Source organism: Hypanus sabinus, chromosome 9 (genome assembly GCF_030144855.1).
Source record: "Hypanus sabinus isolate sHypSab1 chromosome 9, sHypSab1.hap1, whole genome shotgun sequence".
In the NCBI taxonomy this organism is placed as follows: domain Eukaryota; kingdom Metazoa; phylum Chordata; class Chondrichthyes; order Myliobatiformes; family Dasyatidae; genus Hypanus; species Hypanus sabinus.
The window spans coordinates 129,622,080-129,644,813 of NC_082714.1; the positions used below are offsets into that span (position 1 = coordinate 129,622,080).

General features: G+C 40.5%; 1 protein-coding gene across 4 annotated transcripts in view; it reads right to left on the minus strand.

Annotated features, from left to right (window-relative positions):
- gdap1l1 (ganglioside induced differentiation associated protein 1-like 1) overlaps nt 1-22,734 on the minus strand; it is an 81,851-nt gene that overhangs the window by 13,253 nt on the left and 45,864 nt on the right. For 2 of the 4 annotated variants that reach the window (XM_059978750.1, XM_059978754.1), the window contains one exon: nt 18,617-18,790. The exons of 1 other annotated variant lie outside the window; for it this stretch is intronic. In XM_059978750.1, the coding sequence (XP_059834733.1) occupies nt 18,617-18,790 (174 nt within the window). Of the gene's footprint in view, nt 1-18,616; nt 18,791-20,307; nt 20,313-21,808; nt 21,845-22,734 lie in introns of all 4 variants that reach the window. One more of the 4 variants, XM_059978751.1, reaches the window with a different exon arrangement.

The window sequence follows — 22,734 nt, forward strand, 5'->3', positions numbered from 1 at the left end:
GTGATGTAAATCCATTTTATTGCTTTAAACATTTTCTCATATTCTAAATGTTTAACTTTGTCAAATTGTTCAGTTGTTTATGTTTTTTTAATACTGCCACAGTAAAAGGCTAGTTGGTTAATTGGATCCATGCTGGCTGTCAGGTGAGCAATCCTCTTTGTCCCATTCCCCCTCCCTATATTTCTCAGTTTATTCTCTCTCACACATGCCCAACACCTCCACCTCAATTACTTTTGCTGTTAACCTACACAAAGGGATAATGTACACTGGCCAATTAACTGATTAGCACATTTATGCAACTTGGAAGGAAACTGAAGCATCCAGAGGAAATCAACACAGTCACAGAAATAACATTCAAACTAAACTGTGTCCACACGCAGGATTGGACTGGAGCCATGGGGAGGCAACACCAACTGCCATGCTGCTGCACCACACTAGGATTGTATTAAAACAGGATTTGATATGCATGTGCCTATCATGAGCAGAGCCATTTACAGATATTCCAAACTCTTTTGATAGCTACAAAGCATGGAGCTGAGTTATTAATAAGAGAATCCCTTTGCACAGAAGCCTGGACAGCCACAGGCTTACGTTTGCACCTATATATACTCAGAGGGTACTTGGAAAGAACAATCATGGTCGTGGAAAGACCATATTCATATACGTCACATGACATGGCACATAATGAATGAACAAACTCAGGGAGTGTAATCTTTGCAACATCAACCTCAATATCTTTCAACAGCAACTGTCTAGTTAACTCTGATAATTACAAGTACAGTGCTGTGATGATTTCCTTGTTTTGTCTTTTTATTATATGTTTTATTTAGATAACAGTACAGTAATTGGACCTCCTTGCTCAATGAACCTGTGCCAGCCAATTACACCCATGTGACCAATTAGTCTACTAACCCATATGCCTTTGGAATTAGGAAGAATCTGGAGCACCAGGAAGAAACCCAAACGGTCACAGGGAGAACGTACAAACTTCTTACAGACAGTGGTGGGATTGAACCCAAGTCACTGGCTCTGTAATAGCATTATGCTAAATGTTCTGCTACCATGCCACCCTTTATGATGAAGGGTCTATGTACAGTGTCTTCTTTTCTACCGAGACCAACATGATACTAGAATTAAAAATGGGTAAGGGAGTGGAGAGTGCTGGTGTCTAATGCTCACCAAGACAGGCTGGACTGAACCTTCCTAGAAACTAGATGTTGCCTCTGGACCATATTCTCTGCATCACTGCTACAGATCGTTGTCTTATATTCTTCAACTGGACTACCATTCCTGGCATTCATTTGTAAAACTGTCATGTTGGAAGTTTTCCTGGGCTGAATCCCTTGGAAATGTCTGGAAATATGCAGTGTCAATGCTCCCAAGTACTGACAATGAAAGAAAATGTGAGTTATGTGGGAAAACACTTCACACCATGGAGCAGCTGATGCCCATTTCTCTCTGACACTATTCTACAACCTGTCAGAAAATCTGGTGTCACATCATTGTGAGGCCTCGAACCTCACATTCCAGGCACTTTATTTCAACTAAGACCTTGGCTCCTTCAACAGCCAGGAAAGTAGAATCATCCAACATTAGCAATTTCCAAACTATATTCATCTTCTTGTCATGGCTAGTCTTGTTTTGTGATTCATAAGGGAAGAACAAGCTGATATTCTAAATAAATTCTGTAAGTGTGAAACTTATTTTAAGTACAAATAGCCAGATACTGATATTCCCCATCACATATGAAAACCAAAATGCTAAAATACATTAATTGTCTTGTTTCTGTTCACAGTGCTAATAAACATCAGGAATCCAATAATGTTTTCTTTAAATGCAGGGAACTATTCCTTATGGTTTTATGTGTTTGATTGCATAATGTGCCAGTAATCCTTTTTAAATTTTATCTCTCTGCAGACTCATGATATTAATGTGGACTATGTTCAGAAAGCAATTCAATTATAAATTGGTTTACAATTTACACTAAACTTCAATTATCAAATGTAGCAGCTTAGCATTTCACTCTTTTCCTCCTACTGAATAGAGCATCAAGGACAGTATGCCTAGGTGGAAAACAGAGTGCTATTCCAGGAACTCTGGTTTAGAATTCTTTTGTTTAATGTGGAAAGGTGACGTCAGCTTCCAGTCCTGCCTTTTAATTTTCTATCCCATTCCCACTCCGGAACTGGCTTTGTCCACCTCTGCACTTCCACTGAAGCTCAGCAAAAGCTTAAGGAATGGCACCTCATTTTTGGCTGGGTATGTTGCAGCCCTAAGGATGTAGTATTAAGTTCAACAATTTACAATGTTACCTTTTCTGTCCTGACGAAGGGTCTCGGCCCAAAACGTCGACATTGTTTTTCCCTATAGATGCTGCCTGGCCTGCTGCGTTCCACCAGTATTTTGTGTGTGTTGCTTGAATTTCCAGCATCTGCAGATTTCCTCGTGTTTGCTTTTTCTGTTTGTGTTAGAATTGGCTCATTCTAATATGAGATCATCCATGTTTGACATTAACTCAATTTTCTTCCCCTCTACAGATGTTGCTTGAACAGTTGAGTGTTTCCAATATTCTCTTTTGTTTCCAATTTCCACAACATCAGGTTCAGGAACAGTTTTGTCCGTTCAAGCATTACGCTCCTGAACCAGCGTGGTCAACTTCACTCAACTCAATGCTGGACTGATTTCATAACCTACCGATTTATTTTCAAGGACTCTACAACTTATGTTCTCAACATTTATTAATTTATTTATTATTTGTTTTTTAATTTGCACAGTTTGTCTTCTTTTGCACGTTGGTTGTTTGTTTGCCTTTATTCGTTTTTTCTATTCAGTTTTTTAACATTTTCATTTTACAGCTTGGAACAGGCCCTTTGCACCACCCAGCAACCCACATATTTAACTTTAGCCTAATAACAGGACAACTTACAATAACCAATTAACTGGAATGACTTAGGACTGTGGAGAAACTGGGTGGAAACCCATGGAGTCTCACAGAGAGAATGTACAAATTTTTTACAGAATGTGTTAGAATTGAATTCCTAAACACACTGATCTGTAATAGCGTTGTGCTCACCACTATGCTATCATGGAGTGATTCTATTGTGCTTCTTTGCATCAGGGCCCAAAGGATCATTGGGGACCCGTCACCCCAACCACAAACTGTCCCAGCTGCTACCATCTGGGAAACAGTACCACAGCGTAAAAGCCAGGAGCAACAGGCTCCGGGACAGCTTCTTCCACCAGACCATCAGACTGATTAATTCACGCTGACATAATTGTATTTCTAAGCTATATTGACTGTCCTGTGGTTTACCTTACTGTATTTATACTACTTATTACAAATTATTATAATTTGCACATTGCACATTTAGATGGAGACGTAACGTAAAGATTTTACTCTTCATGTATGTGAAGGATGTAAGAAACAGTAAAGTCAATTCAATTCAATACTGTGAATGCCCACAAGAAAATGAATGTCAGGGTGGTATATGATAATATTTTGATAATTAATTTAATTTGAACTTTGAGCAAATGTTATGTTCTGCATCTCATATTCAGCATGATTTTGTTTCCCTCTCATTTATCTATTAACTAGATGACAGCAAGAACATGGTATCAGCTGGGAAATCTTGGCCTTTACCCATAAACATCTCATTTGTTTGCTCTAATTCTCTCCTTCTCTGCAAATTAAAACCACTTGGTTTTACTTTTCTAGTATGGATTGACCGGAAATGTTTATTTGCTTCTTCAGATGCTGCCTGCTGAGTATTTTAAATATTTTCTGATTTCATTATAAGGACAGAAAACCTGGCTAAGGGAATGAACCTAACAGAATGGGGTAATATTCAGATCAGGTAAGCATGTCTAACCTCTCAGAATAGAAAGGCATATCTTTTTAAATAATGGCTGACCCTGATAACTAAGTTGAATTGAGTAAGGGTATTTAGTATCCTATGAATGGCAGAACAAAAGATAAATAAAACTTAACCTACTGTTGTGAATATTGGGAAAGAAATTAATATTGAAAGAGCCCTGCACCAGTTAGATGTCTCAGTTATGGAAAATATCCTGTGGGTGGCTTGAACGATAGGAAAAGGTATGTCATTTTAACAGATTAATCTTGACATGCAGTAATCATAAAAAACACTTCGGTAGAAGCAATTGTAAAATAAGCTAAAGATAAATATCTAAAACATATTCTGCTTCAAAAGTAGGATATAAAATTATCATCAAACCTAGGAAGAGGTGACCAGATATTTAAAGGTATGTATGGTAGAACATTATAGACAGGAATGTTGACATTTTGCTAGACTCTAACGATATCCATGGATTATTAAGAGGCATGCTCATGACAGAGAAGATTCCTTTATCCTTGTATAGTAGTAATGAATTAGAAACTTCAAGGGGAGAAACAGAGAAGTTGATTCTTCTGAGTGACTTCATTGCATTGGAATTCATGCCATTTACTAACTAAGCCAAGAAGGAAACTATTAATTTTAACTTGAAATATATTTTATGGTGGAAAACCTTTTAATTCTATTAAAAGTACACTTTTTTACATGCTAAGCACTCCCATTACAAGTGTTCTTCACCAATAATCAATCCTAGAAAAAAGGATGTTTTCTTTTTCCCAGCCACATGAAGTGGAGAATGTGCACAGCTTCTTTCTTTGTGGTAATGTTTGTGTTTCCATGGTTCTTATTTCATGTCTGTCTCTTAGCTCTTTCATAAATTACCTAATTGGGAGATGATAGTTATGCTGTTCCCTCCTTTTACTTGGCAATCCATATTGATAGATGATGGAATGTTGAAAGCAAAGGAGACTGGAAATAAACATTGCAGAAAGGCAAGATCAGGCTGAAGTTTTAAGGATAACATAAAAGGAGAAGAGGGAGCTAGAGGGAGGTGGGTTTAAGGAGGCAACTTCATATAGTTTGCTTTAACTTCTGAAGGCAAGACCATAAAAAGGAGTTGGAACACTAAGGAGGACATTGTTAAAGAGCAGATTTCTGCACAGGTTGCAGTGGTTAAAAAATTAAAGGAGAGAGGCTTTGAATGGATTTATGTATCTGAAAGAAAAGCTTTCTATTATAAACACACAGACCCAAAGCCTCTAGGAAACAAATTCAGGTATGATGAAGATGTATAAAATAAAATACATACATTATCAAGTTTAAGTTCAGGTTTATTGTTATCTGACTGTGCATATATATGTAGATCTAACATATACAGAGAAGCAGAATAAAGGGTGTAAAGGTAGTAAGGTAGAAGGGCTAAAGTGCATGGACTTCAATGCAAGAAGCATCAGGAACAAAGGTGATAAACTGAGAACTTGGATGCATACATGGAGTTATGATGTAGTTACAGAGACTTGGCTGGCACCAGGGCAGGAATGGATTCTCAATACTCCTGGATTTCAGTGTTTCAAAAGGGATAGAGAGGGGGGAAAAGGGGAGGACGGGTGGCATTACTGGTCAGGGATACTGTTACATCTACAGAAAGGGTGGATAATGTAGCAGAATCCTCTTTTGAGTCAATATGGGTGGATGTCAAGAACATGAAGGGAGCAGTTACTCTATTGGGAGTATTCTATAGGCCCTCTGGTAGCAGCAGAGATTCCGAGGAGCAGATTGGGAGGCAGGTGCAAAAATAACAGGGTTGTTATTACGGGTAACTTTAACTTCCCTGATATTGATTGGCACCTGATTAGTTCCAATGGTTTAGATGGGGCAGAGTTTGTTAAGTGTGTCCAGGACAGATTCCTGTCACTGTATGTTGACAGGCCGACTGGGGGAGTGCCATACTGGATCTAGTATTAGGTAATGAACGGGGTCAGGTCACAGATCTCTCAGTGGGTGAGCATCTGGGGGACAGTGACCACTGCTCCCTGACCTTTAGCATTCTCATGGAAAAGGATAGAAACAGAGAGGACAGGAAAATTTTTAATTGAGCAAGGGCAAATTATGAGGCTATAAGGCTAGAACTTGCGGGTGTTTTTGCAGGACAATGTACTATGGACATGTGGTCGATGTTTAGGGATCTTTTGCAGGATGTTAGAGATAAATTTGTCCCGGTGAAGAAGATAAAGAATGATAGGGTGAAGGAACTTTGGGTGACAAGTGAGGTGGAAATTCTAGTCAGGTGGAAGAAGGCAGCATACATGAGGTTTAGGAAGCAAGGATCAGATGGAGCTATTGAGGAATATAGGGTAGCAAGAAAGGAGCTTAAGAAGGGGCTGTGGAGAGCAAGAATGGGGCATGAGAAGGTGAGTAGGGTAAAGGAAAAGGCATTCTTCAATTATGTGAAGAACAAAAGGATGACAGAAGTGAAGGTAAGACTGATTAGAGATAAAGTTGGGAAGATGTGCCTGGAGGCTGTGGAAGTGAGTGAGGTCCTCAATGACTTCACCAATGAGAGGGAACTTGATGACAGTGAGGACAATATGAGTGTTGTTGAAGTTCTGGACCATGTTGATATTAAGGGAGAGGAGGTGTTGGAGTTGTTAAAATACATTAGGACAGATAAGTCCCCGGGGCCTGCTGTAATATTGCCCAGGCTGCTCCACGAGGTGAGGGAGAGATTGCTGCGCCTCTGGCTAGGATCTTTATGTCCTCATTGTCCACGGGAATGGTACTGTTGGATTGGAGGGAGGTGAATGTTGTCCCCTTGTTCAAAAAAGGTAGCAGGGATTGTCCAGGTAATTATGGACCAGTCTGTGGTGGGAAAGCTGTTGGAAAAGATTCTTAGAGATAGGATCTATGGGCATTTAGAGTATCATGGTCAATAAAAAGATTGAAAAAGAAAGAAAAAAGAGAATCATGGTCTGATCAGGGACAGTCAGCATGGCTTTGTGAAGGGCAGATCATGTCTAACAAGCCTTATAGAGTTCTTTGAGGAGGTGACCAAGCATATAGATGAGGGTATTGCAGTGGATGTGACCTACATGGATTTTAGTAAGGCATTTGATAAGATTCCACACGGTAGACTTATTCAGAAAGTCAGAAGGCATGGGATCCAGGGAAGTTTGGCCAGGTGGATTCAGACTTGGCTTGCCTGCAGAAAGCAGACAGTTGTGGTGGAGGGAGTACATTCAGATTGGGGGGGTTATGACTAATTGTGTCCCACAAGGATCGGTTCTGGGACCTTTACTTATCATGAATTTTATTAACGACCTGGATGTGGGGGTAGAAGGTGGTGGCGTGGATAGTGTAGAGGATTGTTGAAGATTGCAGAGAGACATTGATAGGATACAGGAGTGGGCTGAGAAGTGGCAGATGGAGTTCAAACCATTGAAGTTTGAGGTGGTACACTTTGGAAGGACAAACTCCAAGGCAGAGTACAAAGTAAATGGCAGGATACTTGGTAGTGTGGAGGAGCAGAGGGATCTGGGGGTACATGTCCATAGATCCCTGAAAGTTGCCTCATATGTGGATAGGGTAGTTAAGAAAGCTTATGGGGTGTTAGCTTTCTTAAGTTAAGGGATAGAGTTTAAGAGTTGCGGGGTAATAATGCAGCTCTATAAAACTCTGGTCAGGCCACACTTGGAGTACTGTGTCCAGTTCTGGTTGCCTCACCATAAGAAGGATGTGGAAGCATTTGAAAGGGTACAAAGGAGATTTACCAGGATGCTGCCTGGTTTAGAGAGTATGCATTATGATCAGAATCGCTCTTATTTTTGATGCTATTTTTGGGCGATTTTGAATCGGGGCTGCCTGCAGACAACAAACACTGAGCTGAATTAAAATATTCCTTTTGATTTTGTGTTTTATATTCAGTATTTTGGGCTTGTGTTTTTTTTTTGTTGCTGTTAGAGCAAGTTGGGTTTTTTTTTGTACATGATGGGAGGGGAGGTTTGATGTTTCCCTTGAACAGGTTCCATGGTTCTCTTTGTTTTGCAGCCATCTGTGGGGAAGACGAATCTCAGGATTGTATGCTGCGTACATACTTCGATAATAAATGTACTTCAGATCCTTTGAGAGACCTCAGATAGTCCATGCTGGCAGCAACACCTCTAGCTCCATTACGCTGAACAGTGGAGCCCCCATTCCCTACCCCCAGGACTGTGTGATCAGCTTGCTGACACACAGCTGTACTGCTAGGTCCAGCTCTAACCACATCATTAAGTTCGCTGATAACACAACAGTGGTTGGACCCATCAGCAACAAAGATGAGTCTGCATGCAGAGGGGAGGGAGAGCAGCTTGTGGACTGGTGTCAGGAGAGATAATTGTGGACTTCAGTAAGGTGCAGGCTAACCACTCCCTGTGGCATTTCAACAACTCCTCCTTGGTGAGAGCCACGAGCTCTCACTGGTTTCTCAACACTACATCTTTAGTCAAGAAAGCACAGCAGCACCTTCACTTCCTGAAGAGATTGAGGCAAATGGGGCTCCCCACACCTAATCTATCCATATTCTACTGAAGCACAATCAAGAGTGCCTTGACCAGCTGTATCATGAACTGATACGGAATTTGCAAGGCACCTGCCCACAAAACCCTGCAGCAGATTGTGTGGACTGCTGAGAGAAACATCAGGGTCTCCCTCTCTCCCTCCCCCCACTATCTAGGACATGCATCTGAAGCGCTGCATTCCCAGAGCCTTCAGCATTGCCAAAGACCCCTCCTAGCTGTCCTACAATCTTCTTGACCTCCAACCATCAGGCAGAAGATGAAGCAGTAAAAGAACATGGACTTTTAGCTGAGTAACAGTTTCTTCTGCCAGGCTGTGAGCCCTGATACCACCCGGTACACATTGTTTATGACAGAAGCGGTATACTGTTGTATATTTAACTATATGCCATGTATGCACTTTATCTCAACTTGCACATCTACAAAATACTTATTAAAATATACACTATATACTGTATACAACGTCCTCATCTCCCCCCAAGTGATCAAGACCTCTTTGTAACCTGCTTTACTATAAACAAGTCCCCTTAATTTAGTATCATCAGGAAAATTGCTATCATATTCATATCCAAATCATTTACTCAAAAAATGAATGACAGAGGCCCTAACACTACCCCTAGAGCACACCACTAGTCTCAGGCCTCCAGTAGGAGAATCGACCTTCAATCATCACCCTATCATTGAGCCAATTCTAAATGCTAGCTTTCCCTGACTAGCTTTTCCTAAATCTCATTTGCCCTAGCCTTCCAGATCAGCTTGCCATATGGGATGCGGTCAAATGTTTTATTATTATTCATATAGACACAAACCACTGCCCTATCTATCCCCTTGGTTACCTCTTCAAAAAACTCCATAAGATTTGTCAGACATGACCTCCCATGCAAAAAAACTATGCCAACTATTCCTGATCTGGCATGACAACTATCCAAGTGATGGTAGATCTTCTCCCTCAGAATTTTTTCAGTAATTTCTCTGCAACTGAAGCCAGGCTCACTGTCCTGTAATTTCCTGACCTTTTGTCCCTACCCTTCTTGAACAATGGAACAACATTAGCTACACTTCTGAAGCTTTACAATGAAGCAAATACCTTTTATAAGGGTCTCCATGGTTTTTTCCCTGGCCTCCCATAATGCCCAAGACCTCACTTCTTACTACACTCATTTCTCTGGTATCCATGCTATTCTTCCTGGTAAACACCAAGGAGAAATAGACATCAAAAATCTCAGTCATCTCTTGGGTCTCCACACATAAGCAGACCTGGTGATCTTAAACAGGACTTAGTCTCTGCTTAGTCACCTTTTTACTGCATGTCTGCCCTTCAATCTAACAGGGACATACTGCCCCTGGACTCTTGATAAGACCCTTTTTGAAAAGCCTCCATTTTCCAACAGTTCTTTTGTCTTTAAACAGAGTTGCCCAGTCAACCCCAGCTAGATCCTGCCTAATGCCCTCAAAGATGGCCCTTCTCCAATTTAGAACCTTAACCTATGGACTTGTTCTATTTTTTTCCATAACCATTTTAAGACTAATAGAAGAGTGGTAACTATTACCCAACTGCCTCTTGTTAACTTGCCCTCCTCATTCCCTTAGATGAAGTCCACTATTTTTCCTTTCCAAGAAGGTTCCTCTATGCATTCTGTCTTGGTTGCACGGCAAAATTCCAACCCAGTCGATACCAGGAAAATGTTCATCTCCCTATAGCACAACCCTACTATTCTCACAACTACCTGCAATCACTTGAAACATGTGTTTCTCAAGCTCCCACTATTGACAGGTCTATAATCTAGACTTACTAAGATTATCACCCCCTTCTTACTTTTAAGTTCTACCTAAATGGCTTTGATAGATAATCCTAGAATACTTTCTCTAAACATTGTTGTCATGACTAAATTATTTCTCAGAACATTGAGCTGCCAGTCTTGCCCTTCTCTCAGTCGCATTCCTGTTATGGTCCCTAAAGGCAATCCATACCCTCAGTTCATCCGCCTTACCAGTTAGGCTCTGTGCATTGAAATCGATGCGGTTTGAAGCAGTGGTCCTATCCGCCCTTTCACTGTAAGCGTAGCTATCTTGGATGCTAGCTTCACACTTTTGGGTTGCTGCATGTACCCCTGTATTCTCATTGACTTTGGTTTCTCTTGAGTTCCATGCCCTTGCCACTCTAATTTAAACCCACCCTGGTGGCTATAAAACCTGTTTCACTGTTAGGATATGGATTAACATTCTGGTTCAAGTGCAACTGATCCTTCGTGTGTAAGTCAACACTCCCCCACAAGAGATCCCAATGATCTAGGAACATGAACCATTGTCCCTTGCACCAGCTCTTCCACCACAACAGTGTCTCTTCCACCTCAGATTGTTGAGGAAGTTTGGTATGGGCCCCCAAATCCTAAGGACTTTCTACAGGGGCACAATTGAGAGCATCCTGACTAGCTGCAGCATGCCTGGTATGGGAACTGTACCTCTCTTAATCGCAGGACTCTGCAGAGAGAGGTGCAGACAGCCCAGCGTGTATGTAGTTGTGAACTTCCCATGATTCAGGACATTTACAAGGAGAGGTGTGTAAAAAGGGCCTGTAGGATCATTGGGGACCCAAGTCACCCCAACCATGGCCTATTCCAGCTGCTACCATCCAGGAAACGGTACAATAGCATAAAAGCCAGGACCAACAAGCTCCAGGACAGCTTCTTCCACCAGGCCATTAGACTGATGAACTCAGACTAATCTGAGTGTACTCTGTATTACATTGACTGTTCTATTTCTTATAACTTATTATAAATTACTATGACTGTACATGGCACATTTAGATGGAGATGTAGCATAAATATTTTTACTCCTCATGTATGTGAAGGATATAAGAAACAAAGTCAATTCAATTCAGTTCATTTTGAATATACAAGGTCACCATAAAATGCTAGCCAAAACAGTTGGTGCATCACAGAATGTTAGTTGGGACGAGTTGTCAGTGCATTGTGGTTGATAGCAAATAGTCCAGATTAGGGGAAACTGTCCATTGTGTTAGCAAGTTCCAGGAGGAGAGGTCCAAATGAGAAATAAGACCTCTCAATATAACTGAATATGGTTTGCATGTCATTTAACAGATTAGCGTCCTTTACAAATAAGCACTAATGTGAACAGGGAGACTGAGAATTTCACGTGTATTTATGTCATGTAAATTAGAACTATGACCAGGGAGAGAGAAGGATATAGTGACAAATCTCAAAATGCAACTTTGTGAACTGGATCCATTCAAGAATGGCAGCCTGTATTAATGACATGAAGGACTATTAGTTTTTTTCCCCAAATTAAAATCAATAAAATAAAAAATCCGTACTGTGCAGTAATGATTTTCTAACAGATTTGTTATACTGGCAATTTTACTTCCTCTTCAGTTCTTTAACACATCTGTGCTTTTAATCAATGTTGAATATTGTTTCATCATCAATGTTTGAAGTTTGATGTGTAACTGAGAACAACACACTATTTTGGGATTTTTAGTCTTGTTTAAGTCTGTTTTATAGTTAAGCTGTGGCAAACTGACTGCCCTTCTCACAATTACATGACATTTGTGTGTGCATGTGCCCATAAGTACATATACACATAAGTGCTTTAATCATGATTTCAAATTAGTTCAGTCTGCAGTTGTTGTTGAAGATTAAAGTAAGGACATTTTGATCTATTTACTTGGTTCATCAACATGAATACTATTGCTGCATTATGGATTATCTGAGATGACAAATTAAATGCTCAAAAGGCCATCTTGTAGACATTCAACGAACTCACTCTCTTCAGATCCATTACCGATCTAATTTTGCTAATCGACCTGCATGTTAAAATCTCCCATGATTATCATAACATTACTTTTTGACACACCTTTTCTATTTCCCGTAGTGATCTGTGGCCAACATCCCAGCTACTGTTGGGAGGCCTATTTATAACTGCCATCAGGATCCTTTTACCCTTGCAGTTTCTTAACTCAACTCAATATTCAATATTTTCTGATCCTATGTCACATCTTTTGTTGCCATTCTTTACCTGCAGAACCATGCCACCCCCTCTGCCTACCATCCTGTTTCTCTGTTACATGGTGTAACCTTTGACATTCAGCTCCCATCTACAACCATCCTTCAGCCATGATTCACTGATGGCCATAATGTCATACCTGACAATCTATAAAAGTGCAACGAGATCATCCACCTTATTTCTTGCACTCCATGCATTGGAATATAACACTTTGAGTACTGTATTTCCTACCCTTTTTGATTCTATTCCTCTGATACACTGATACTCACCTTTCCTGACAGTCTGACTGCATGCTATCTTTGCTTTTTTTTAATCCAGAGTCTTATCCAGAGTCAGTTCACTCCAGTTCCCAACCCCCTGCCAAATTACTTTAATAAGGTTATAATCATGAGGGATTTCAGTTGTCGCTACATTAGAAAGAATATTCTTTGCATTTGATATTATTACTCTAATGAAAAAATGTAAAATAATGGCTATTTCAAGAACATTCTATATTTAGTTCACTATATTTTAACATAAGCTAACAATAGAGTAACATTTCCAAATTTGTCAACTCTCCCTGACATTGTTCAAATGTATTTTGAAGTGTTTAGAAACGTAGAAAATCTACAGCACAATACTGGCCCTTCAGCCCACAAAGTTGTGCCGAACATGCCCCTAACAGAAATTACTAGGGTTACCCATAGCCATCTATTTTCTAAGCTTCATGTACCTATCCAAGAGTCTCTTAAAAGAACTTACTGTATCTGCCTCCACCACCAGCAGCCCACTCCACGTACTAACCACTCTCTGTGTAAAAAACTTACCCCGACATCTCCTCTGTACCTACTCCCCAGCACCTTAAACCTGTGTCCTCTTGTGGCAACCATTTCAGCCCTGAAGAAAAGCCTCTGACTATCCACACGATCAATGCCTCTCATCATTCTGTAAACATAGAAACACAGAAAATAGGTGCAGGAGTAGGCCATTCTGCCCTTCGAGCCTGCACCGCCATTCAGTATGATCATGGCTAATCATCCAACTCAGAACCCTGTACCTGCTTTCTCTCCATACCCACTGATCCCTTTAGCCACAAGGGCCATATCTAACTTCCTCTTAAATATAGCCAATGAACCGGCCTCAACTGTTTCCCGTGGCAGAGAATTCCACAGATTCACCACCATCTGTGTGAAGAAGTTTTTCCTCATTTCGGTCCTAAAAGGCTTCCCCTTTATCCTTAAACTGCGTCCCCTCATTCTGGACTTCCCCAACATCGGAAACAATCCTCCTGCATCTAGCCTGTCCAATCCCTTTAGAATTTTATACGTTTCAATAAGATCCCCCCTCAGTCTTCTAAATTCAAGTGAGTATAAGCCTAGTCGATCCAGTCTTTCTTCATATGAAAGTCCTGCCATCCCAGGAATCAATCTGGTGAACCTTCTCTGTACTCCCTCTATGGCAAGAATGTCTTTCCTCAGATTAAGGCACCAAAACTGCACACAATATTCTAGGTGTGGTCTCACCAAGGCCTTGTACAACTGCAGTAGAACCTCCCTGCTCCTGTACTCAAATCCTTTTGCTATGAATGCCAACATACCATTTGCCTTTTTCACCGCCTGCTGTACCTGCATGCCCATCTTCAATGACTGGTGTACAATGACACTGGTGCATCTCCCCTGTACACCTCTATCAGGTCACCTCTTATCCTCCGTCACTCCAAGAAGTAAAGGCCAAGTTCACTCAACTTATTCTCATAAGGCATGCTCCCCAATCCAGGCAACATCCTTGTAAATCTCCTCTGCACCTTTTCTATGGCTTCCACATCCTTCCTGTAGTGAGGTGACCAGAACTGAGCACAGTACTCCAAGTGGGGTCTGACCAGGTTCCTATATAGCTGCAACATTACCTCTGGGCTCCGAAATTCAATTCCATGATTGATGAAGGCCAATACACCATTTACCGTCTTAACCACAGAGTCAGTCTGCGCAGCTGCTTTGAGCACCCTATAGACTCGGACCCCAAGATCCCTCTGATCCTCCACGCTGCCAAGAGTCTTACCATTAATACTATATTCTGCCATCATATTTGACCTACCAAAATGAACCACTTCACACTTATCTGGGTTGAACTCCATCTGCCACTTCTCAGCCCAGTTTTACATCCTATCAATGTCCTGCTGGACCTCTGACAGCCCTCAACACCCCCAACTTTTGTGTCAACAGCAAATTTACTAACCCATCCTTCCACTTCCTCAACCAGGTCATTTATAAAAATCATGAAGAGTAAGGGTCCCAGAACAGATCCCTGAAGCACACCACTGGTGACTGACCTCCATGCAGAATATGATCTGTCTACAACCACTCTTTGCATTCTGTGAGGAAGCCAGTTCTAGATACACAAAGCAATGTCTCCTTGGATCCCATGCCTCCTTACTTTCTCAATAAGCCTTGCATGGGATACCTTATCAAATGACTTGCTGAAATCCATAAACACTACATTTACTGCTCTTCCTTCATCAATGTGTTTAGTCACATCCTCAAAAAATTCAATCAGGCTCGTAAGGCATGGCCTGCCCTTGACAAAGCCATGCTGACTATTCCTAATCATATGATACCTCTCCAAATGTTCATAAATCCTGCCTCTCAGGATCTTCCCCATCAGCTTACCAACCACTGAAGTAAGACTCACTGGTTTATAATTTCCTGGGCTACCTCTACTCTCTTTCTTGAATAAGGGAACAATGTCCGCAACTCTCCAATCCTCTGGAATCTCTCCCGTCCCCATTGATGCAAAGATCATCACCGGAGGCTCAGCTATCTCCTCCTTCACCTCCCTCACCTCCTGTAGTAGCCTGGGGTACATCTCATCCGGTCCCGGCAACTTATCCAACTTGATGCTTTTGGAAAGCTCCAGCACATCCTCTTTCTTAATATCTCAACCTTTGCTCAACCAAATGCTCAACCTTTTCAGTTTGCTGGAAGTCATCACTACAATTACCAAGTTCCTTTTCCATAGTGAATACTGAAGTAACGTATTCATTAAGTATCTCTGCTATTTCCTCCAGTTCTATACACACTTTCCCACTGTCACACTTACAGTGATCATATTAGAATAGTTGGTCCTATTCTCTCATGTCTTACCCTCTTGCTCTTCACATACTTGTAGAATGCCTTGATGTTTTCCTTAATCCTGTCTACCAAGGCCTTCTCACGGCCCTTTCCTGCTTTCCTAATTTCCTTCTTAAGCTCCTTCCTGTTAGCCTTATAATCTTCTAGATCTCTAACATTACCAAGCTCTCTGAACCTTTCGTAAGCTCTTCTTTTCTTCTTGACTAGATTTACTACAGCCTTTGTTCACCATGGTTCCTGTACCCTACCATAACATCCCTGTCTCATTGGAATGTACCTTTGCAGAACCCCACACAAATATCCCCTGAACATTTGCCACATTTCTTCCATACCTTTCCCTGAGAACATCTGTTCCCAATTTAAGCTTCTAAGTTCCTGCCTGATGACCTCATAATTCCCCTCACTCCAATTAAATGCTTTTCTAACTTGTCTGTTCCTATCTCTCTCCAATGCTATTGTAAAGGAGACTAAATTATGATCACTATCTCCAAAATGCTCTCCCACTGAGAGATCAAACACCTGACCAGGTTCATTTCCCAATACCAAATCACATACAGTCTCTCTTCTTGTAGGCTTATCTACATATTGTGTCAAGAAACCTTCCTGAACACACCTAACAAACTCCACCCCATCTAAACCCCTTGCTCTAGGGAGATGCCAATCAATATTTGGGAAATTAAAATCTCCCATCACGACAACTCTGTTATTATTTCACTTTTCCAGGATCTGTTTCCCTATCTGCTCCTCGATACCCCTGTTACTATTGGGTGGCCTATAAAAAACACCCAGTAGGGTTATCGACCACTTCCTGTTCCTAACTTCCACTCACAGAAACTCCATAGACAATCCCTCTACGACATCCACCTTTTCTGCAGCCTTGACACTATGTCTGATCAACAGTGCCATGCCCCCACCTATTTTGCCTTCCTCCCTGTCCTTTCTGAAATATCTAAAACCCAGCACTTGAAGTAACCATTCCTGTCCCTGAGCCATCCAAGTATCTGTAATGGCCACCATATCATATCTCCAAGTCCTGATCCATGCTCTAAGCTCATCTGCTTTGTTCACAATACTCCTTGTGTTAAAATATACACATTTCAAACTGTCTGTCTGAGCATGTCCCTTCTCTATTGCCTGCCTATCCTCCCTCTCGCACCATCTACAAGCTTTCTCTATTTGTGAGCCAACCGCCTCTTCCCCAGTCTCTTCAGTTCAATTCCCATCCCCTAACAATTCTAGTTTAAATTCTCCTCAGCAGCTTTAGCAAACCTTCCAGCTAAGATATTGGTCCCCCTGAAATTCAAGTGTAACCCATCCTTTTTGTACAGGTCACACCTGCTCCAGAAGAGGTCCCAGTCTGAATCCCTACCCCCTGCTCCAATCCCTCAGTCACTCATTTATCCTCCATCTCATTCTGTTCCTATAGTCACTGTCATGTGGCTCTGGCAGTTGTCCCGAGATGATTAGCTTTGCGGTCCTGCTTCTCAACTTCCTTCCTAACTCCCTGTAGTCTGTTTTAAGCACCTCTTCCCTTTTACTACCTACGTCATCGGTATCACTATGTACCACGACCTCTAGCTGTTCTTCCTCCCACTGCAGGATATTTTGGTCGCAATCTGAAACATCCCGGACCCTGGCACCTGGGAGGCAAACTCCGATCCAAGTTTCTTTCCTGTGTCCACAGAATCGCCTGTCTGACCCCCTATCTATAGAATCCCCTATCATTACCGCCTTCCTTTTCCCTTCCCTACCCTTCTGAGCTGCAGGGTCAGATTCTGTGCCAAAGGCACGACCACTACCACTTCCCCCAGGTAGGTTGTACCCCCTTAACAGTACTCAGACAGGAATACTTATTGTTCAGGGGGACAGCCACAGGGGTACTCTCTAGTATCTGACTCTTCCCCTTCCCTTTCCTGACTGTTACCCACTTGACTGTCTTCTGTGGCCCCGGTGTGACTACCTGCCTATATCTCCTTTCTAACACCTCTTTGCTCTCCCTGACCAGACGAAGGTCATCGAGCTGCAACCCCAGTTCCCTAATGCAGTCCCTTAGGAGCTGCAGCTCGACACACTGGGTGCAGATATTTAAGCCTGGGAATTTTCTTGAGAAGCTGTCATAATTTTGGAGAATACATTGATAATGTTACTTTTGTAAACTGTATTAACTGCTGCACTTCCAGCTTTGCGACAATGTTAAATTGGAAACATATACTGGGCACTTATGCATGTATCAGTTGATCAGAATAATTAATAATGCAAAAACCATTGCTTTTGCATTTGTTCTTGGGTTTTGCAAGAAATTATCAAAAGAGTATTTATCTCCATGTCTTTGTTATTTTGAGTATATGCTGTAGACCTGAGGGTCATAGAATCATAAAACAGTGTAGATAAGAAGATGGCCTTCAGCTCTGTCTCCAAAAAAAGAGCAATTTAATCTGTGTCATTTCTGTAATTCCTCCATTTATAAACTCTAAATATGTTGTGCCTTATGATGTGCTTTGCAAACTTTTTCACCACCTTTGAAACAAATCCTACAAATGTGTTTAGCTTAGCACAAATGGCATTTGTGTGAAGTTGGAAACTGGAGTACATATGGAAGCATTCTGCAATAACAGAATGAACATAGAGTACAAACACCACACGTACCTACAGCACTAGAGATCAGGACTGAACTTGTGTTAGCTGGAGCTGTGAGATTGCAACTCAATTCATTGTGCCACTGTGCCACTTACCACAGATCTGAGAAAGCCCTTCTTTAGTATTTCAGACATCTTTTCAACATCCTCCATTATATCTTTATTTTGTCTTGTAATCAGCTCATAAACTCTTCTATTGTTTTTTATAGTTTTAATATATTATGGAAGACAGAGTCCAACTAAAACATAGGTATCAGAATATTGATGAATTTTTTTCCTTTCCATACTGATAAGATGTCCCAACAGTTATCATGTATACATATTTCAGCACCGCCAACCAACAATTGTCTCTGACCAACCTAGTAAAACTGCTAGCCAAATTGATCTCAAAAGTTAGTTCTTTACTAAGATGCTTTATACTTTGTGCACGTGCATTAACTTACTGCGAATTTCAGCTGTGGCATACTTTGGGATCATGGATTCCGTGGTCAATTCTGGATGAAGAATACAGCCATGTGTGTAGGCATCCATTGGAAGTGAATCAAGCAGGTCTTTAAAGTGTTGCATTCTAGAATATGTAAGGCTTCCTACTTCTGGAATTAACGTCGTGTATTTTTCTAAAAGTGAAATAACACAAATCAGGTATCGCCAAAAAATGATTTCTGACTATTCTATTTAATTTTGATTATGCATTTACTAAAACCTGCAACTATGTAATTACATTGACCATTTCAATCAAGTAACTTTGTTAAATAAAATGCAATTCACAGCAATTTGAAAGTGCACCCACACAAAATAAAGTCACTTTGATAAGTAACATGTATAAAGATCTTACATAATTAACATCCACATATTAAAGTAAAACCAACACTCCCCAAAACTCCTTGCAGTTTCTTGACTTTAGAATTTAATACATAATTATATGATTTTTCTAAAGGCTGAATTAAATTTAGCCATTATTAACTGACATTAACAGAGCACTGTAGTTAAACAATCATTATTTTTTTCATTTCTTGGTTAAGCTTCCATACCTTAGAATGTATAGCAGTACTAAATAACACAATAAAGATCTGTGTATATCTGCAACATGTATTGAACTATTCATTGTGTGTGGTAAAAATAATACATTCACTACTATTAACTCAATAAATTACTTTCCTGTCTCCATTTACCTACACTTAAATAAAACAACTTCTTACCTTGTACTGATCAATAAATATAAAAATATGATATTGATTATAATTATTTAGAACCAGTTAATAAATTAAAATCTGCACCAGGAAGAATTATCAATGCAGAAAAATGTTTTTACAATGTTGTTTCCTAATACTTTCAAACTTGAGTTATTATTATCAATATCATATTTTATATAGTTTGTATAGATGTTATAGTGCACTTCTTCGATTGACTTACTAAATTAGAATTAGAATTAGTTTATTACAGTGAAAAGCTTGTTGTGAACTGTTCGTACAGATCAGATTATTACATAGTTCACTAAGGTTTAATAAGGTAAAACAATAACAATGTAGATACAGGAAAAGTACAAAGCCAGTAAACAATAAGGTGCAAGCTCATAATGAGGTAGATTGTGAGGTCTAGAGTCCATTTTATAATTCTAGGGAACCATTTAATAGTCATAATAGCAGACTAGAGGCTGTCTTTGAGCCTGGTCGTATGTGCTTTCAAACTTTTGTATCTTCTGCTGAATAGAAGAGGGGAGAAGAGAGAATGTTCGAGGTGGGTGGGGATCTTTGACTATGCTGGCTACTTTACTGAGGCAGTGAGAAGTATAGACAGCGTTCAGAGAGGGGAAGCTGGTTTCCGCAATGTGTTGAACTATGTCCTCACCTCTGCAGTCTTCGGCAATCCATGCCTCACCAAGCCAAAATGCATCTAGATAAGATGCTTTTTATGGTGCATCAACAAAAATTGATAAGAGATAATGGGGACATTCCAAATGTAACCTTTCTATCTCCTTCCTGTACTTCAACTCATTGTTATTTCAGATATGCCCCACTACAGCGGTATCATCTGCAAACTTGTAGATGGAGTTAGAGCAAAGGCTGGCCATACAGTCATGAGTTTCCAGGGTAGCTGAAAACACAACCTTGTGGAGTACCAGTGTTTAGAATACTTGTTCTGAAGATGTTGTTTCACATCTTTGCAGATATTTGCAGTCTGTTGGTCAGGAAGTCAACAATCCAGTTGCAGAGAGAGGCATTGACTCTCGGGGTCGAGGGTTTGTTGACAAGTTTGCTTGGAATTACAGTATTAAAGACAGAACTGTAATCAATAAACAATAGTCTTACATTGGTGTCATTACTGTTCAGAAGTTCCAGAGATGACTGTAGAGTCTGGGAGGCAGTGTCTGCCTGTGTGTAGTATCTTTTAGTGTAAATTGCTCCGTGTAGTGTTGGTGTTTGATGCTTGACAATGCAAAGTATGCAGTTCTGAATTTTTTACGGTCCGGAGTAAATGCGGGAAACTTAACCAATGATTGTGAATAAAACTATCGTGAACATGTACTATATCCTGATGCGATTTGTAAATAGGGGCCCTTTATATGGGATGAGTGGAGTTTAGTAATAATGATTTATTTTATTTATTTTGAGATACGGTGTGGAACAGACCCTTCTGGCCCAGCCACCCACCTATTTAATTGTAGCTTAATCACAGGACAACTTACAATAATCAATTAACCTACTAACTGGTACGTCTTTGGACTGTGGGAGGAAACCAGAGCTCCCGAAGGAAATCCATGCATATTCTGGTGAGGACATACAAACTCCTTACAGAGGGCATTTGAATTGAACTTCAAACTCAAATGCCCTGAGCTGTAATAGTGTTGAACTAACCACAATGTTACCATGATGCTTAGAAGCTAAGTGAGCAGCCAGCCAGAATAAAGAATTCTGACACAGCTCAATGCAATAAGTAAAGATCATGAAATTAATTTAGCTTTTAAAACAATTTGTAGAGGGCAAAGTAAAGATTTAGGTATACGCTCAGAATAAAGATATGAGCTGATTTATAATAAGCATTTCAAAAATTACTGGTTTTGCAAATGTTGCTCAAAAGAAATAACAGTACACACATAAAAATTCGATTTCTTTCCAGGGTGTGAGAGACTGTTCATCAATAGCTTTGTCTAAGTATATCATTGAAATAGAAGTTATTTTTCTTCTGTTATGTACCCCATAACTGGGTCACTTACCAGCAAAGATAGAGAGGTCCGTTGAAGTCTGATGGTACTATTTTTAACAGTATTTATTGATAAAAATACACAAAATAATATCAATGCAACCATACAGGTAATATACATCATCAATACTAAATCTAAATGCGCAGGTATAATAATAATCAATAAGAAATAGCTCTATCGTTGTCTAGGGGATAATGTATTGTCCAATGGAAATATAAAAGTCACTATTAGTTCGTTCATGCTGCAGCATTTTGGCTTGAGAGAAAGATGGGTTTAAAACTTGCCCAATCCTTTTATGATGTTAATCCCTCGAGTCGTTGGGAGTTGGTTTCCCCGTTGTTAGCTAAAAGCCATTTTTCCATGGTAAAGGGCACCGGTTCCGGGGCAAATGGAACCGAATGCACTTGGCCTCTCCACCGGCTTCTGCTATTACGGGATCGCTAGCATTTCTTCTGGTGCGTCTGAGGGGCTGTTCCCACAGACCCTGTTTTATCCTGACTCACAGGGTCTCAGATGTTAATCAGGTTGGGGGCGATGCAATCCCTTCCTCAACCAGCCCACTTTGTCTCAGGGCTTCCACATAGCAGAGTATTGCAATACACAAGTTTGTCTCCAAGAGGCAATGGTTGTTTCCCGTAGTTTTATATCGCCGGGGGGAACAAGACATTCCGCACGTCTCTCTCTCTCATTTCCTGGGTCTCCTGACCCAAATCAATAGTGATCTTGCGATTCTCACAAAGGAGGGGGCTGCACCGCACCCTTCGGCCCCTCAGAGCTGTGGTACATTCATAACACCCCCTTTCTTCAAAGTGTTTTCACCAGCGGTGGAAACGAAGTAGTACAGAGACTTACAGGATTTTAGAATCTAACACAATACAAAAGCTTTTCCTTTTCACTACAGATTAATACAGTTATACATTCAATTCAGCATCTAAACAGTTAAAGATTACAGTGTCACTTCCTTTAATATCTTAATATCTTGTACCTTACTAAAGTCTTGTAGCATCAGACTTCAATTGAATAACCACCTACTTTTATTTTTTTCCTTCAGAAAACAAAAACTAAGGAGTTGTGATCTTAGTTTACGTGTATCTACAAAAGTTCATGCAAATACTAATCTTTCTGTTACTTTCAAACTTAACAGGCAGGCTTCCATGGGGTTGTCTTTATTATTTGCATGCTTTGTCGAAATCCCGTAAAACCGGCTTTTGCTATTTAAAAATGGCGTCCCCATTAATCATCGCCTCTTTTCCGGTTAGTTCCCACCTGGGGAGCTGGGGTACCCTGGCGATATAGGCTCTCGCCCGCTTCTTTCATAGGAGTTATTTTATCAACACCGTGTCCCAAACTTAGATCATC